Genomic DNA, 18,089 nt, shown 5'->3' with positions numbered 1-18,089 from the left:
TTTATTAAAAACATTTAAAGCTTATGAGATAAACCAGCTTTGGGGCAACACAAAACAGATGAGGCATTAAAAAGTTTACTTTAAGTCAGATCGTTAGGCATTTTGCTCATCTGACAGGTCATTTTTATGCATTCTGTCATGATCACGGACAAGTAGTGGACAGCCAACAAGGGGGAGAAAAAAGCAGCCAATGGCATTTATAAAATCTTTCGAAAACTACAGAGTTCTGCACCCAAGGATTTAGTTGTTTGGAAGGGAAAAATGGTAGAAAAGATGCAAAAGTCGGGAAATAAAACTATGTCAATTACAAAGATTTTGTATACATTTATTTTCATTTTCTATTGTTAGCAAGACCTGGGAATAACTGCAGTCAATTTATATATATCCAAGGCTCCGTGAAACGGTGCAATTTGTGCAAACTGTCTGTTTAAATATCATCAGAAATAATTTGTATTGTTTTGGCGGCGAATTAGCCGCGCGCATGCGCTGTAAAGACAACTAACCTCGTGACCAAACCCGGAAAAACAGGACTGACATAAACAGAATAAAGTCCCGTGAGTTCAAACTAAAAACAACATATTCGGTTCTGTACTGACTGTATTTACTTTACAGTAGAAGCGCCAGCATGAACCAGGCCTGCAGCAGGAAACTACAAACCGCAACAAGAGAGAAGCTCAGGAAACTGAACTCGCTGCGTGGTGAGCTTTATTTTTCATTCATCTTACTTCGACTGGAGCTCAGTAAAAGTAACATGTTGGCTTTCCTGAAGGTCGAGAGGTTTTACCGGGTGAGTTTTGGGATGTCGTGGCTGTGACTGCTGTGGACGGGAGCCAGAAAGAAGCTTACGAGCTGCAGATCAGAGAGAAGGTTGAGGGGAAAGAGCTTCCGGTCGGAGCTCAGTACAAGGTCTTCTCAGATCCATCTGGGTGCAAAATAGGTCAGTGAGCCGCTGTCAGCGTTATTTGGTTGCACTCTTTTCGCTTCTGTTAGGCTAGTGTTTAAAGTAGTGTTGTTTTGCAGGAAATGGAGGCTCCACTCTGTATGCTCTTCAGCAGCTGAATGACATCTATGGAAAAGCTCTGAGCAACATGAGAATCATCCTGATCCACGCAGGTTACCTATATTTTTATAACTAAAATATAACTACTTATGCAAAATGTGTTGGTTTGGTTGTAGGGATTTTTTTGTGTACGCCTTTTGTGAAGGATATGATGGGTTTAAGAATTTCTTTTAAAAAAGAAGGGAAAAACAGTTGTTTTTTTTCCCTGAAATTTTGAAAGATACATTGAGATATTATCAGGATTATTACAAACATATATTTAGAATTCTCATAAGTGCTCCTAGAAAAGGATTTAATTATTTGAAAGGTCCCATTTACGCATTTAGTTGAATAAAATTTATTGGAGTTGGACAATAAATCCCTCAAACCACATTATTTGTGGTTTGGGGGATTCATAGAGTCACTTTTAAGTGATTTATTATTAATAATAAAAAAGCTAATTAACAAAGACAAGACCGAAATAGAGATCTGCAATATATCAAATATATTGTCATTTGTCATTGCAGTGATAATGTCTGTCTTTAACCATGTCTGCACACCAATCATATAATTGGCCAAATGAATAGAGTCTCACTTTGCTATTTGCCCATATTTGATGTAGATGGCTGTAGCACAGTTGCCAAAGCTTGCAGTGACAGATGAGGGAGGAAAATTTGTTTTAATCACAACAGTACAGTACAATTTAGTTACAGTCATGTTTTTTAATAGTGGCTAGCTAGTTCAAAGCTTGTTTTTGCAAACAACTCCATTGAATGCACAATTTCTGTTCCTATAACACAGTTTATCTTTTCTCTTTTTTCTTTTTTTTTGACTGTCAGCTTCCGCCATAACGGTGGAAACGTATCCACTTCCACCCTAAGGGAAAGATTAAACTGTTTAGGAATTACAAAATTAAACACTGAATATATTCTATATTGAAAGTAAATAATTAAAAAATATTTTAATAAATGTCAAATTTTATTAAAATAAAGAAAAAAACTCACCAACATTTGTCACTTCCACATGTTGTACCTTCAGGTGGCTTCAGCCAGCGAATGCCCAGTGCCAGCGCTCTGGGAAAGATCTTCATGCCTTTACCACTGGGGAACCCCATCTACCAGATGCTGGAGCTGAAACTGGCCATGTATGTGGATTTCCCATCACAAATGAAGCCCGGCTTCTTGGTGACCTGTGCAGATGACATCGAGCTCTACAGCATACCAGAGGGGGAGAGAGTCAGCTTTGATAAACCAGGCTTTACTGCTTTAGCCCATCCCTCCCCACTCTCTGTGGGAACCACCCATGGCGTGTTTGTGTTGGATCCGCGTGAACGTTCCTCGTATCCGGAAATGGAGAATGCCTCCTGTCTGTATTTTCTGCACAAGCCAAGCATCGATGAGATGCAGGATAGTGGAGCTGTTTGCACGAATCAGAATGGCCTGTTTTCCATGTCTGACAGTGAGTTTGTCTACACAGACAGCACCTATTACATGGACTTTAAGAGTGCCAAGTCACTTCTGAACCTGCTGAATGAGTTGGGTCCGTTGAACTGTGAGATCGACGCATACGGGGACTTTCTTCAAGCTCTGGGGCCAAAAGCCACAATAGAGTACACCAAAAACACGGCTAATGTCACCAAAGAGGAGAGTAATCTGGTTGAAATCCGACAAAAGATCTTCCATCTACTTAAAGGGATGCCCCTCAATGTCATTCTCCTCAACAACTCTAAGTTTTATCACATCGGGACCACCTCGGAGTACCTCTTCCACCTGACGGAGGATGAGGCGTTCAGGGGCGAGCTGGATCTCCTGTCATCTGCCTTCAGCGTAAATGCCAATGAAAACTTCTCTGGTTGCTGTATCATGTACAGTGTCCTTGATCCCAGTTGCTCTGTGGAGGCTGGGTCAGTGGTGGAGTACTCCAGACTGGAAACAGGGGTGTCTGTGGGTGGGGGGTCCATCATCAGCAGTTGCTGGGTCAGTCCAGGCCTCTCTGTGCCAGCTGGGGTTTTCATGCACACATTATGCGTTACCCACCAGAAACAAATCAGGTTTGTTACTGTCTTCTTTGGTATTAAGGACAACTTAAAGCAAAGTGTGGCTTCTCCTTCATATGTGGAGGAACTAGAGTTTTTTGGACTTAACCTTGCAAAGTGCCTGTCCCACTGGGGGATGGAGAATGAACGCCTCAAGTTCTCAGGAGACACATCGAGCTGTAGTTTGTGGAACGCTTGCTTGTTTCCTGTTTGCTCTGAGCAGCAAAGCTCCTTCTCCGTGTCTCTCAGAATGCTGCAGGCCGTCCTGAGTGGCTCCACAAGCCCCCCTCCCAGAGACACAATTCTGATGTCAATGCAGGACTGTTTACAGTGCAAGAACTTGGAGGAAATGCTGAAGCTCAAGAGGAGGCTACATCATGACATCAAACAGAGGAAACTCAGCATTTAAACAACCATTGTTACAGATATTGAATTCATTTAAAATGTTTCACTTTGTTGGTGAAAGTGAATGTTTTGACATTTTATAACTTTGTTTCCTTTTAAAACAACAATTTCCGTAAAACCACTTTAAGTGAATCATGCTTTGCTTCATACTTTTATGTGTGGATTTGCATTCATTAAATTGGAACAATTGGAATTGTGACAAACAAATTTGATTGAGGATATTTTTGCCTTGCCATCATGAATTTTAATGGTCATAACACAATACTATTATTGCACTATCTGGTGCTGCTGCCACATTTGCCAACCTATTTGAAAAGTTCTGTTAATTCTTCCCCCTTTGTGAAATGCAAAAATTGCTGTGACTATCAAATGGCACAGAAAGTGTTTTTTTTTTTTTTTCAATTGTCATAGAACACCCCCACTAGTTGCTTCATTACACTACAGTAGCATCTGTCAGTCGATGATCATCTGTGAGCATTTCAGTAGAAGCAAGTCATAATGCTGTTAGAAATTCAAACCTATAATAAAAATGAATAAAATCCTAATTTTTTTTGTCACACATATTGTCCTGTCTCCTTCTCCCCTGTTTATCATGCTGTTTTTGACGCTATTGCTCACCGATCACATGCTTTGTTAAATACAGTCCGTAAACAAACAGAGTGAAGGGAGATTGGTTGTCATAGTTGTGAGGCCTTCCTCTCAGAAGTGTTTATTTTTAGCTCTCAGCTATGATCCGTCTTTATCTGGACCGGGGCAATTGTGCCAGAGTGTGAGATTGTGTCCTTCTCTCACTGTAGTTCACAAAAATAAAAAACCTACACGGCACGTTTAAGAAAAGACAAGTTCAATGGGAAACTACAAATCCAGACCATCTCAGACATGCACAGGTAAGGCCTTTTTAAATGTAATCTTTGCATGTACAGAACTTGTTACGCTTGTGTTTTATTTTGAGCTCTCATCACTGTTCATCGGAGAAAGACAGAGGAGCTGCAGAAGCCTTTACGTGTGTTCCATTGCTGGCATAATCACTTATTAAAAGTTGTTTACACATTGATTCACGTATGCTACAAAAGTGACGTGAAAAGATGATCATGTTTGTGACAAATATGGTGTGAAGATGAGTGGAAGAAGAAAGTGGGCGAGTCGTACTCTGTGATCATTGAGAAGCTGGACGACGACTTCCAGCTTCCAGAAAGTGCTCTGGCAGACCTCCACCTTGCTTTCAGGTGACCAACATTCCCATCCTTTCATACAAAATAAAATTGAATCTGACAATATCTGCAGCTTTGTTGGACATGAGCCTCACTTTGTGCTCCGTTGAGTTATGATTTTGGGATTGTGGTTGTCTGTGACGCAGCTCCGATGAGGCTTTCCAGAAGGTGAACGTGAACTACCGAACGGAGAAGGGGCTGTCGCTGCTGCATCTCTGCTGTGTGTGTGAAGGTATGCATGACTGCTGGAGTCTATTAATAACGCCTCTGTAAAATGTGACAGTGGATGGAAGAATTACTGTGGCGCCCACTGACCTTATTGTGTGCAGTTGACCGTTCTGTTATCTGCAGCAAAAATCAAAGACAGGTGGAGAAATAAAACGCAGAGTAGGGTAGATTATATTTCTTTACTCCTTTCTGTAAGATTTTATTGACTTAAGTATCGATTATTAGTGTGTGTTTTTATCCCTGTGTACCCAGGAAATAAAGCTCACATGCGTACCCTCATACTCAAAGGCCTGCGTCCTTCTAGACTCACCAGGAATGGCTTCACTGCACTCCACCTGGCTGCTTACAAGGTGAGTCATCTTGTACCCTCTGCCTTCTTTTTATGTATTTAAAAACTTTTTAAAGGCTTACCACATGGTGGAGCTTAAGTGCTTAAAAAGATGTGGCAGCTGCTTCAAAGTGGAAATATTTGACAATGACCTTAGGAACGCAAGACATTATGCAAGGTCTTGGTGTGTTTCTGTGCTGCAGGACAACGCAGAGCTGGTGACTGAACTCCTGCATGGTGGGTCAGACGTGCAGCAGGTGGGATACGGGGCCCTCACAGCTCTGCATGTTGCTACATTGGCTGGGCATCATGAGGTGAGATGAAGAGTCACTATCGTACATCTTTCCTTCTCTGTTTGCTCATTATTACTGAGGTGCTGTAAGTGCCACAGTTTGTTGCTTTCTCTGAAGCCAGTAATACAATTCTGCAGCCAGAAGCTGGAACAAAGACAGACTTGTATCAGCATATCTTTAACCTATGGAAGCCCTTTTCAGCCACTCTAATGGGGAAAAAAAACTAACTAACTTGTGTCTCATCATACTAAGATACTATCTCATAATTATGACTTCACTATCTCATTTTATTGACTTAGCTACAGTATTTCATAATATTGAGATAGGGAATTTCAAAAGTATTCGTACATCTTGAATTTTTCAATATTCTCTAAAATATTCTTTAAAAAAAACCTTAGGAAGAGTTGTTGAATTTGTTTCTAGTCCCATCATTTACTGCTAATAAAATGAACCATTAGATTCCATTAGGAGAATAGAGGGGAGAGTGTAAAAGATAAAAGCAGTGTCAATTGTTTTGAAATCCAGTTGGTATGTTTAGATCTCTTTGAAAATACATTTACTTTCTTTGGGCTTCCACAATGTTAAGTTAGTTAGAAATGTAATTGCATCCCCTGTAGTAGCAGCCTAGAAAAACCTCCCTTATCAATTAATAACACACAATCTACTGACAACTTTACTAAACTAAATGCATTTAGCAAAACCTGTTCTGGTTCATGGTTTGTTTTGGTATTAGAAGAACCTGGTAAACTCCATTTGCCTTGTATCTGTATGAATGAACTTATTTTGATTTATTGCTATGTTCTCATGCAGGCTGCTGACATACTCCTACAGCATGGAGCTTTTGTCAACGTTCAGGACGCTGTGTTTTTCACTCCGCTACATATTGCCTCCTACTATGGTCATGAGCAGGTTTTTGTCTCACACTTCTTTGCAGAACATGAACTGAAACAAATAGTTTGCTCTCCTGATTCCCCGTATGGACTCTGCTTTCTTTCCAGGTTGCAAAGCTACTGCTGAAGTTTGGGGCAGATGTGGACGCCAGCGGTGAGGTGGGGGACCGGCCGCTGCACCTGGCGGCAGCCAAAGGGTTTCTTGACATCATAAACCTGCTGGTGGGAGACGGTAGCAAAGCTAATGGTGAGACCAAAGAATCCAAACTAATCTGCAAATTAAGCATGGCAAGTCAGAGTCATATATTTTTAGCTATGCTGTGCAGCAAAATCAGTTTGGACCAGCATATTTTATCCTTCAGAAAACCACCTGGGGCTCATTTACAAACATGCTCAAGCGAGGAAAATTGTTGAGCTTCTCCCACTGCTTGCTGTCTGTTAACCAGTAAATGCCCGAGACAATGAAGAACACGTTCCTCTCCACTTCTGCGCCCGTTTTGGTCACCATGAGATCGTTCATTTTCTTCTCCAAGGGAGCGGCGAAGTTCAGCCTCATTCTGTCAACATCTACGGGGACACACCGCTACACCTGTAAACGAATGCTCCACAGATCTGAGTCTTGCAACAGTTTGCCTTTGTCGACTCGATTTCTTTGTGTGAATGTGTTTAACCAGGGCTTGCTACAATGGCAAATTTAGTGCGGTGAAGGAGATGATACAGCTTTCTGGTACGGAAAGTTTCTTAAAGGAGAACATATTCAGTGAGACGCCACTTCACAGGTACAGACGAGCAGAGCTGGTTCATGTATCGCCCGCTGAGCAAGCTGTGAGGTGGTAATAAATTTCTGCTTTATAACGCAGTGCATGTACTTACGGCAAAGACCTGGAGATGGTCAAATTCCTGCTGGGTCAGAACGCCATGAGCATCAATCATCAGGGCAGAGATGGCCACACAGGTGATCTCTCTGTTGCGCTCAAACTGACGTGACTCTCTTTAGTTCAGCAACAAAATCCAAACTCACATCCACATACTTAGCTCTTCACAGTGCCTGTTTCCATGGCCACATCCGCCTGGTGCAGTTTCTTCTGGACAACGGGGCCGACATGAACCTCGTGGCCTGTGATCCCAGCAGGTCCAGCGGGGAGAAAGACGAGCAGACTTGCCTGATGTGGGCTTACGAAAAAGGTGTGTGTTTGTAAAAGCTTTAAAAAGAATTCATGATGCTTAAGCTTTTACATTTTTTTTTCTCGAATGCATTCATTTTATGAATGATAGACAAACACAAAGTTGTGCATAATTGTAAAGTGGACAGAAAATATTTTCAAAATTTCAAACAAATATGTCTGAAATGTGGCAGGATTTTGTATTCATCCCCTTTGGATGCTAGAGAATAAAATCCAGCGTAATCTGTTGCATTGCATGAATCAGCTACATAGAGTCGACCTGTATATAAACACAGCTCAGAGATAAAGTTGTGGACACATTTAAAGCAGGGTTAGGTTACAAATGGTGTGAAAGTGGAAAGAATCTGACACAAGCACACAAGTACAGATGTCCCAAGACTTTGTGCCCCAACTAAACTGAAACTGTGGACATGATTCAAAGAAGTAGCCAAGAGGCCCGTGGTGACTCTGGAGCTCACATGGGAGAATCTGTCAACAGAAAAATTGACAGCACAAATCTGACAGATATGGAGGAATAACAAGATGGAAACTATTTCTGAACAAACCTTGTCCCTTAGCAGTTTGATATAAGTCGCATAGGGAGCACAGTACAAATATAGCAAAAGGTGATGACAAATACACTGATCCGAAAACATACAATGAACATCACTGTGTTCATTATATGGCACTTATGGTGCTGAAACCTGGGAAGAAAATCTGCAGAGAAGCAGGAAAACTCTTGAGTCTAAAGTGGAGGGTCACCTTCCAGCAGAAAAAAGTGACACCAAACATAAAACCAGAGCAACAATGAGGTAAATCCAGTTGAAAATATGTTTCAGGACCTGAAGAGTTAACAGATGATTTTATGTGCATCTGTGATTATGGGGAACTGTGATTCCACAAAGTACTTATTCAGATTACTGAAAATCATTTCGCGCCACACTTTTCAATCACATATTTGTAATAAAAATAAAAATAAAAAAATATATATATCACATATCACATTTTTGTTAGTTCCTTACAATTATGTGCTGACTGGTTGGGTTTGTCTCTCTCATTAAATCCCAGTAAGGCACATCAACATAAAGTGAAAGAATATGAAACAGCTCAAGGCAATATGAAAACCTTTCTTGGACCTTTTCTGCAAAATGTCTATAAAGATAATCTAAAAGCCAATAATTGTCTTTCACAGGTCACGATGCTATCGTCACCTTACTTAAACACTACAAACGTCCAGATGATTCCCCTTGTAATGAATACTCCCAGCCAGGAGGGGGTGAGAATTAACCCCGTTAATTGTCAGCTGTAATACAATCCTAAATAATCTCCCAAAAAACACCTGATTTTGTACATTTTTCTTCCAGACGGCTCCTATGTTTCAGTGCCATCTCCGCTTGGAAAAATCAAAAGCATGACTAAAGGTAGTGAGCTGGAACGAAGCACATCAGCCTGTCATCTCAGAGGGCTGCACACACCGTGTCTGTTGCCAAGGGAATGGGCTCAGATGCTAACACACACACACACACACACCCACGCACGCCTACACACAGTAGACAGGCTTTCTTGTGAATTATCATACTGGGTAAAATTAACTGTTGTCAATCCCACTTAAAAGAATAGGTTTACAATAAAATGAGACTGTGTTTCTATGAGACAAGTTAACCAGAGTAAAAAAAAACAACAACCTTATTTTTAAAAAAAGCACTTAAAAAATTAACTAAAGCAGCAAATATGACACAGCGTCTGAAGAACCGTGTCTCCTGAACAGGTGTTTGGGATAAGCCAATAACATTTCCAGCTCCCTTCACTATCGTCTGCAGGGCTCTTTTGTCTATTTTACTGCATTAGAGATCAATCTCTGGTTGTTTACGGCTTAAAATTATAGTCAAATTAGTAGTTGTAATAGTTCCACCAAGGTTAAGCTTTTTGACATTATTAATATTTACATTGACAGGTAACAGGCTTTCTGAGCTGTTACCATAAGAATAAGATCCAATCTAAGATTATTTGGTATAAGATTTTGTTTAAATAAATCCTAAATCATTGGCAGGTTTTAGGTAGCCTGTAACTGCGACAGATAATTTAAATGAAGCATTTTCTTCCGACTAGAGTTAATGATTCTTTTTTTTATTATTGTTCTTCCAGAAAAAGCTGAAGTGCTTGTGCTCCGGGCCAGCCTTCCATCTCATTTCCACCTTCAGCTGTCTGAGCTAGAGTTTAATGAAATTATCGGATCGGGTAGGTCCATTCGTCTTTGTTTTCCCTGTCAGCTAATGTGCTTGAAAATCTGATAATGCTATTGATGAGCGCATGCGTTACATTCGCAGGCTCCTTTGGGAGAGTCTACAGAGGCAAATGCAGAAACAAAATTGTCGCCATAAAACGGTATTTTTCGTCCCACTCAGACAGGAGAAGGGATTTAGTATCCAGCAGAAAGTGAGGAGTAGTTTGATTTCTTCTTCTTTCTGCTGTTGTTTTTAACAGGTACAGAGCCAACACGTACTGCTCAAAGTCTGATGTGGACATGTTCTGCAGAGAGGTTTCCATCCTCTGTCGCCTCAATCACCCCTGTATCATCCAGTTTGTGGGAGCGTGCCTGGATGACCCCAGTCAGTTCGCCATCGTTACCCAGTACATCTCTGGAGGCTCGTTGTTCTCCCTGCTGCATGAGCAGAAGAGGTGAGGACATGTACATCATAAATGCACAAACATATATCAGATCACAGTGCATTGATTTATACTCTGGCGTTTAACAAAACCACTAATTATTATTCCTTGTCAACATGGTCAGTAAAACAACGACAAATAGTTGCAACCTGAGTGGATGGTAGATCTTGACAGTAAAGTAAAACTAATGAAAAAGAAACACAAGCTATAAAAACTTCAGAGGAAGATACAAATTGACCCTGAAAACAAAACCAAGAAAAAAAAATGCAGCACGATCACAAATAAGTGCAAATTTAATTGTAAGAACTAAAAGCACAACTCAACAAAAAGGATAGTAGGACATAGATGAGGAGCGTTGTAAGAGGAGGGCTACAGGCCTCCACAGCAGCTACAGTACGAAACTCAGATTCTAACATTAATTTTGTGTAGCACTCTAGTATTGGAGTGCAAACACAAAAAAGGCAGCTGAAACCAAATCTCCGTGTAGAATTTTCAGTGTTAAAGCTAATGTTAGCACTATAGGACAGATATCTGCTGTAATAAGTTCAGAAAGTAGAAATTTAACTCCCATTTAAAAGTGTAGGGCCGTTTGAATATGTTTGTCCATTTTTGTTTTGCTTTAAATAATGTTTTCAAGAGGTGTTTTAAGTGGTTTTCATTATTAGTGTTACTGAACCTGTTACTTTAAATGGTGATCAATAGAAATCGTAAATAAAAGTGAATTAAGCAATGAGTCGTACTTCGCAAATGTTCACAGAATAAAAATGGCTATGAAGAACTGACCGCTAATAATATCTTGCTATTTACATAAAAGAAGAAGGTATTTAAATATGATTCCTTGTTGATTAACATACCTTCAGTTCCCATTTATAAGGTCACCCTAATTTGTCATAGAATGATAGATGGAAGAGAACCTAGAATCCTGAACAACAGATATATGAAAGTGCTTTGAGGAAAACATATTCTTTGATTTCTACAGTTCATTTAAAGCAATTCAGCCAGGTTAATTATGTCAGAAACGCCAGAATACACAGGTGGAGGCCTCGACAACCACCTGGATCAATGAATACCTGACAAACAGTTCACAGTTTGTGAGACTGAAGGACTGTGTGTCTAACCAGCTGTACAGGAGCACCACAAGGCACTGTACTCTCTCCATTCCTTTTGTTTCTTTTCACCTTAGATGTTCAGCACAAGTCCTGTCATTTAAGGACAATGTGTTGGGGCATTCTTCTGTTTTCTGGTATAAGCAATCATCATCATGTCTCTATTTTTTCTGTGTAACCATCACCATGTTACTAGATGCAAACTGGGGTTTATATTCTGGACCAGTTAGGACACTTCAGTGTAAGAAGTAAACTAGAGCAGTTCTCTTGTGTTACATTGATTTCTAAATCAATTTATGTGTTGACACCTGCAAACAAATGTATGTTTTCCAACTAAATGGAAGTTGTAGAGAAGCTCAGTGCGTTAAATTAAGGTTATAAATCCAATTTTGTAAATAATCAGTATATCCCAGGCGATAAGTTTGATGTTAAAAGGGGTCAAACTGCAGGCGGTAATTATTTGGTGTTGTGGGATAAGCACATGTTTGTACAGTGCAGGTGACGGGTTCGGGTCACATTATCAGCCTTGCTCGCATCAGTCCACCAAACTCTGCCCCTCAGCCGGGATCATCATTGATCCAGATGAAGTGTTCCGCTAACTGTGTGGCCAGGTGCTGTCTTTATAGACTGTCCTATTGATCTGTGTAAAGTGCTGTGTGTGATTGGCAGAGGCCATTGATCCGGCACTAAGTGGTTGCTGCTTTAATGATGTGTCAATGGACAGGCTCATCGACCTGCAGTCCAAGCTCATCATTGCCATCGACGTGGCCAAGGGCATGGAGTACCTGCACAACCTCACCCAGCCCATCATCCACCGGGACCTCAACAGGTTGGTGTCACACTAATAACACGTGCGGCGGGATACCATCTTTGGTCCTAAAATAGCTACTGATGTTACAAACGGCATGTCTTCCTTTCAGTCACAATATCCTGCTCTATGAGGATGGACATGCAGTGGTGGCTGATTTTGGAGGTCAGATTGTCTTCTATTTGAATTTAAAAAGAAAGATGAATGGATCCAGGATGGATATTTTAGATCTTCTAGTTAGGACATCTCCAATAAGAACTTTATACCCCAGTGAATGTCAGAAAGGTGGATGAATGACCAAATAAAACAGAACAGAACATCCCTTGATTGGTTAATTAGTGCACCTGAACAGCAGCATCTGATGCTTCCCCAACCAACTATGATGGTGTACTTAGCTTTTTACAGTCGTCTTGTCCATTTTAACTTCTTTGTCTAATAAACAATGAATGAAAACACATTTTACACTGCATAACATGTAACATGAATCTCTTTCCAAGAATATGTTTGTATTTGAGAAAAATAACAAAAAGAGCTACTTATTTATGACAGACATCATACCGTTTTGTGTGAACAACAGAGTTATTGATCTTTGTTTTGCCTCTGAACGTCTATCTCTTCCTTTACAGAATCAAGATTTTTACAATCGGTCGATGAAGATAACCTGACCAAGCAGCCAGGGGTCAGTGGTATTTGCTCCTTTCATCCCAATTCTCCTCCCTCTACCGGTCAGATAGCTCTCATACAAAACCATCCACTTTAAGCGGAAATAAAACTCGGTGCTGTTATTTTGTGGAAGCCCAAGCCAGAGATTCTGCTGGCACCTGCCATCAATTACCCAGCAGCTAAAAAAGAAAAGTGCCATCATGCAGAATTTGTCTGGATGTGCTGACTCAGTGCTACATAGTGCTTTGCCTGCAGTTTGATGTTAAGTGTGTTGCATCTCTGGGGAGCCGCCTGTTGTCTCCAACTACTTGCCCTCACTAGGACTCTGTGTTTATCACAGTAATTGACCCATATTTCACCTGTGTGGATGTATGCGTTTGACCTGGCATGATGTTTCAAAACGCATCATTCATATTCTTCTCTACTCTGCAAACCGAGATTAAAGAATCGCTCTACCTGCTGTCCTCTGGGTGTGCAGAACCTGCGATGGATGGCTCCTGAAGTGTTCACCCAGTGCACCCGCTACTCGGTGAAGGCAGACATGTTCAGCTACGCCCTCTGTCTGTGGGAGCTGCTCACTGGAGAAATTCCTTTTGCACACCTGAAACCAGGTAATTTTCCATCCTCTAAGCAATATCATAACTTTAGGAAATACGTTTTTGTTGCATAGTTTTTTATGTAAAGTAGTTTTAGGATCTGTGTTATAAACTCTGATAAAAAAAGGGCAGGTTGTATTTTAAAAAGTGTATACGACACCCTCCACTATCACTGAAAGCCCTGTTAAAGATGTGTGATCCAAGAAAATCTCCCAAAAAAATCCATCTTGTAATTAGTGGGAGGGAAAAAAAGCCATTATTGGTATTATTTCACAAAATTACCAGATCCATATTCTTTCACATGCTAAGTTTCTGTTTCCCTGAGGTGTGAATATAATGTGACACAGATTTTCATAAATATCTTGCTACAGCACGGGGAGCAGTATAATAAGGGAAATGATAAAAATTCTCCAGAGCTCAATGTGGGAGAGCTGCAGCACAGTCACAGAGTGAAGAATTTCTGAGATGTTGGTCACAAAGTCTTTACTAGCAACAATTAAATGCCATCAACACATCAACCAGAACCTGGAACCCTGGATGAACAGTCAAAGATTCCTCTCTCTGTTTTCTTCAGCCCTTACTACAAATGTGAGAGTAGAAGACTAATTGACTTGTACAAATGTGAATGTGAAAAGTGCTGCATTTACATTGATGCTTAGCTGTCTAAAAACAATTTGATGATTAAGAGTTCCTACACAGCTGGTACATTTCATTTATTACGATATGAAATTGGTAACTTACATATTTATTACCAAGTTCATTGTTTATAACGTCTCATGTTTAAAGTGCCATGTTTGTGTTTAATCATCATAGAAAGCAGAAATTTAAAAAAGTTCAGTTAGATGCCTGCGTCATTGAAAGGTTTACAGCAGAAATGCATTGTAATAGTTGTCAGCAAAAATTGTTTGATTTTACACCAAAGTCTCAAATGTTCCTCTTACCCTCAGCTGCTGCTGCTGCAGACATGGCTTACCATCACATCAGGCCTCCTATTGGCTACTCAATCCCCAAACCCATCTCTGCTCTTCTCATGAGAGGCTGGAACTCCTGCCCAGAAGTACTTACTTTGATTTCACTTTCCACTGAGTTTATCTCTAATTATCAGAATTAAGAAGGGGCTTCTTCTCCCCCCCCCCACTAATCTTATACAAAAACAACTTTCCATCTACTATGTTTTGCACTGCTCAGGATGTACACTTTGTTATGTTAAACAGTGAAATACAATAATTTCGTTAATCTCTTTAGCTGTGGTAAAGCTACTGAGTAAAACAATGCAGAGTCAGCTGGTCCTTTATACACATGCAGCACTTAATGAATGATAGTCTTGTCCCCAGATGATACACCATTACCCCGGTGTTTACACCAGGGAACAAATGGGACTGGCAGGGTCCTCCCACTGTGCTGTGATGCTCGTAATTATCTGGGACAGTTTTCCACTTTGCCTCATTAAGACACATTATTTCATAGCTGAAAGGTGCTGCCGCCGTATTTCCCTTTGTGACAGATATTCTTCCTGTGTGCCAATTAAGGTTGCCCAATAAACCACCTGTTTACCTGCCTTTGAGATAGCTGTGTCACAGCCCAAGTGTATGAGAACACAGTTATTGAATTTCACTTAAATTGAAACGTTGTTCTTAAAAACGCAATTATTCATGTCAAATATGATTGTATGAATATGGTTCCAGTGTTTACCTTTATTTTCCTTAGTTTTATTTGCTGAACTGCATACAGACTGTGGCGACCACGCAGGGCGCATAACCCTAGCAGGTCCCAGGGGGCGGTGTTTGTTCTTTTACACAGAGACAGGAGATCTAAAGCATCACTTTTAGAGCCAAAGTTCACCTTTGCTTCACATGTGGGTGGACTTATATAATAATAAAAACAGGAAGACAAGCACACACACACACACACACACACACCTGTGCTTTTGCTTTGGGGTAAGATTGATGCCCTAGTAGAAAAAAAAATACAGTTTGTTTCTCTCTTATTTCAGGACAGGCCTGAATTCTCTGAAGTGGTTTCCAACTTGGAGGAATGTCTGAGCAACATTGAGGTGTGTAACAACAAAAAATATAGATTTTATGCTTATGAATATCCAATTTGCTGAGAGGAAATTGCAGGGAAATCCAGCCAGAGCAACCTCAGGTTAATCAGATTCACAATAGATTGCAGCTGTGTCCACAAGAGGACTGAATGCTGAAACTGAATAAATTACTCGTTTAAGGATCAGCGCACATGCTTTTTTTCTAACGTTTACCAAGCAGATTGATTTGTTTACAGGACATATGTCACAGGTTAAAACACTGAAATATTTTATCCTGGTCTCATGTTTTTACATCACTATAACATAACTTTATAAAGAAGGGCATTGTACAATTTAGAGATCCACTAAAGCAATGCAATCTTCTGTGGTGTCACAGTTGATGTCTCCGGCCTCCAGCAACAGCAGCGGCTCCCTTTCGCCCTCTTCCTCCTCTGACTGTCTGCTGAGCCGAGGAGGACCCGGTCGAAGTCACGTGGCCGCCCTGCGCTCTCGTTTTGAGCTGGAGTACGCTCTCAACACCCGTGCCTACGCCTTCTGGACTCAGAGGTAGAACAGATCTAGGACCTTCTTAGACAACCAAAGATTAAGGGGTTTGCAACACAAGGGTCACTCAGAATATATTTTCAGAATATATTTTCTCAGTATCTCTAAATAAATAAAAGACATCCATAATGCAAATCAACAAAATACTTCCAAAGCTTTCACGGTAGAGTTTCTGCAGGAGACTTTCAAAGTGATTCCTTTTGGCTTAAAAAAGTACAAACAATAAATTCCTGAGGGCGAAAATATCTGGAAAACCTCTGGTTTGTGGGGGAAAAAAAACCCTCAGTCTGTTTAAACAGTTGTAAAAGTGTTGTCCCAGTGACTAGCTCAGTTGTGTAATGCAGCAGTGAACAATGGAGTTACTTGGTAACCAAAGAGGAAACAAATGAAACCAACAAGCAAAAGAAAATATGTGTGGCATTTAGTATTGGATCAGGTTTCTAATGAATGCCCAGTTTTAAAACTATGCACAAAAAAAAGAAAACTGGTAACGGTAATTCACTCAGTAAACAAAGGTGAGATTATTTGTCATGTTACTGACTTGTACAGTGCAAATGCCAACCATAGTCAGTTTGATCTTTTTATAGATTTAATATATTTTAGATTTTGAAATAACAAAACTGATAAATGACAAAAAAATTATGCAGTTTAATTGTATGGTCAAATCTTTTAAATCTTTCATGAGGGCGTTCTCCCAGAAAGGGAAAGCATTACATGCTGAATGTCTCATCTTTCCCCATCTCATCTGTCCTCTTTACTCGGTCTTTATTTCAGGACGTGTATTGTTTTGCAGCTGATTGACAGACAAAGGACTGAGGTTAGTCATTTTGTCATTTTCAGTGAGCGCCGCAGACCTTCTGGTGGACTTTCACTGGAGGAAATCAGGAGGAACATGCAATTCTCTCCTATTGATCGAAATGGTTGGTTTGCACAACACATGAAATGCAATCTGTAGGTATTTCCTTGAATAAATGGGCTGCACATAGGACAAAAAGTATAACGAACAGACATAATTTTTTAAAAACATTTGCTTCTCGGTTGATTTTGGGTTTTAGAGCTTACAATAATTAAATGATTTTCCTTGTTGTCAATAAAAAAGGTAAAATGTCCAAAATAGTAAAAAGAAAGTGAGTATGAGCCAGCAGCTAAAATTTTTGGAAAAGGGACGATGACACGTAAATAATATTGAACTTGAGTATCAGTTTGCATCACAATGTCTAACTGCAGGGTCCTCAATGAAAGTAGTGATAGCAAAGTTTCTAGAGGTTATGCTGGAGAGGTGAATAGAAGCAGCTAAAAGTCTCACTTTTCTATACCGCAAAAATATAACCATTCTTTTTTTTCTTAGGCAGGTTTTAACATCAGTACAGTAACATAGCTTTTGAGAAGTTTTCACATTAGATATCACAAATGTGGCTCTACAGGCTCAGTTTGTGTACAAAATTGTGTTTTATAATGTCTTTAACATTACTGGTTTGAAAGATGATAGAAAGGCCTATTGTGATATAGCTGTATTTATTCTTTCAAGGTTTTTAGGTTTCTGGCTCTCAATTATGACACTTGCCCTTTAACCTATAGACAAGCATTTCAGCCGTGGATTATTATATGTGTACTCTATGATGTATTTGAAATAATTATATATTTCTGATTTATTGGTTCTCCTTTAAAAAAGAAAAATGCATGTACTTTTTATGTAACAGTGTAAAATAACAGTAGCCCATTACTTAAGAAGCTCACAACAGCCTTACTGTCGCTTTCTTCTTGTGTTTCTCAGGGTATGTTTCTGATCCCATGAGCACCATGAGGTTCCGCTCGTCCTTCAGCAGCAGCGGCAGCTTTGAAGACAATAGCTGAGCTGTTGCTCATTTACTGTATTTTGTGAAATCACTGTAGATAATGTTGCAGAAGATCGGATTTTTCCTGATTTATTGCAAATTTAAAGTTTGTTTCTCTTTTATATGTGCGTAGTTTAGTTTTATGTCTTTGCATATGATTTAGAACAAATGCTGAAATATTGTAAACAATTTGCTTTTGTCAATAAAAAAAGTAGCAGCCACTTTCAATTCTCAT

General features: G+C 40.0%; 2 protein-coding genes across 3 annotated transcripts; both read left to right on the top strand.

Moving 5' to 3' along the window:
* The first annotated feature begins 498 nt into the window (after nt 1-498).
* On the top strand, nt 499-4,032 carry fpgt (fucose-1-phosphate guanylyltransferase). The gene is made up of 4 exons (XM_005795740.2): nt 499-698; nt 770-937; nt 1,021-1,113; nt 2,078-4,032. The coding sequence occupies exons 1-4, from the start codon at nt 626-628 to the stop codon at nt 3,481-3,483; spliced, it is 1,740 nt and encodes a 579-aa protein (XP_005795797.1). The 5' UTR covers nt 499-625; the 3' UTR covers nt 3,484-4,032.
* Nucleotides 4,033-4,217: 185 nt separating this feature from the next.
* On the top strand, nt 4,218-18,075 carry LOC102233819 (serine/threonine-protein kinase TNNI3K-like). 2 transcript variants are annotated; one of them, XM_005795638.2, is made up of 25 exons: nt 4,218-4,366; nt 4,597-4,705; nt 4,837-4,922; nt 5,171-5,268; nt 5,450-5,560; nt 6,350-6,448; nt 6,538-6,676; nt 6,876-7,020; nt 7,104-7,208; nt 7,290-7,384; nt 7,465-7,614; nt 8,785-8,868; nt 8,957-9,013; nt 9,738-9,830; nt 9,920-9,977; nt 10,077-10,271; nt 12,090-12,194; nt 12,286-12,338; nt 12,800-12,852; nt 13,315-13,447; nt 14,380-14,489; nt 15,426-15,485; nt 15,853-16,022; nt 16,860-16,939; nt 17,794-18,075. In XM_005795638.2, exons 1-25 carry the CDS (start codon nt 4,327-4,329, stop codon nt 17,871-17,873), a joined length of 2,508 nt encoding a protein of 835 aa, XP_005795695.1. In that variant the 5' UTR covers nt 4,218-4,326; the 3' UTR covers nt 17,874-18,075. The 2 variants fall into 2 exon arrangements, with proteins under 2 accessions (XP_005795695.1, XP_023195531.1); XM_023339763.1 differs by having other exon boundaries at nt 16,794-16,939.
* Nucleotides 18,076-18,089: the final 14 nt, after the last annotated feature.

The sequence above is a fragment of the Xiphophorus maculatus genome, chromosome 9, assembly GCF_002775205.1.
Source record: "Xiphophorus maculatus strain JP 163 A chromosome 9, X_maculatus-5.0-male, whole genome shotgun sequence".
Classification (NCBI taxonomy): Eukaryota; Metazoa; Chordata; class Actinopteri; order Cyprinodontiformes; family Poeciliidae; genus Xiphophorus; species Xiphophorus maculatus.
Note: the sequence above shows the minus strand (reverse complement) of the source record. Positions and strands in the feature narration are given on the sequence as shown.

What these genes read in the sequence shown, in the direction of transcription:
- LOC102233819 (XM_023339763.1), top strand. Translation starts at nt 4,327, where the DNA reads ATGGGAAACTACAAATCCAGACCATCTCAGACATGCACAG. An exon ending in GGGCAGAGATGGCCACACAG is followed by an intron (nt 7,385 to 7,464) that starts GTGATCTCTCTG and finishes CCACATACTTAG; the next exon opens with CTCTTCACAGTGCCTGTTTC. An exon ending in CTGCTGCATGAGCAGAAGAG is followed by an intron (nt 10,272 to 12,089) that starts GTGAGGACATGT and finishes GTCAATGGACAG; the next exon opens with GCTCATCGACCTGCAGTCCA.
- fpgt (XM_005795740.2), top strand. Translation starts at nt 626, where the DNA reads ATGAACCAGGCCTGCAGCAGGAAACTACAAACCGCAACAAGAGAGAAG. An exon ending in GAAACTGAACTCGCTGCGTG is followed by an intron (nt 699 to 769) that starts GTGAGCTTTATT and finishes GCTTTCCTGAAG; the next exon opens with GTCGAGAGGTTTTACCGGGT. An exon ending in TCCATCTGGGTGCAAAATAG is followed by an intron (nt 938 to 1,020) that starts GTCAGTGAGCCG and finishes GTTGTTTTGCAG; the next exon opens with GAAATGGAGGCTCCACTCTG.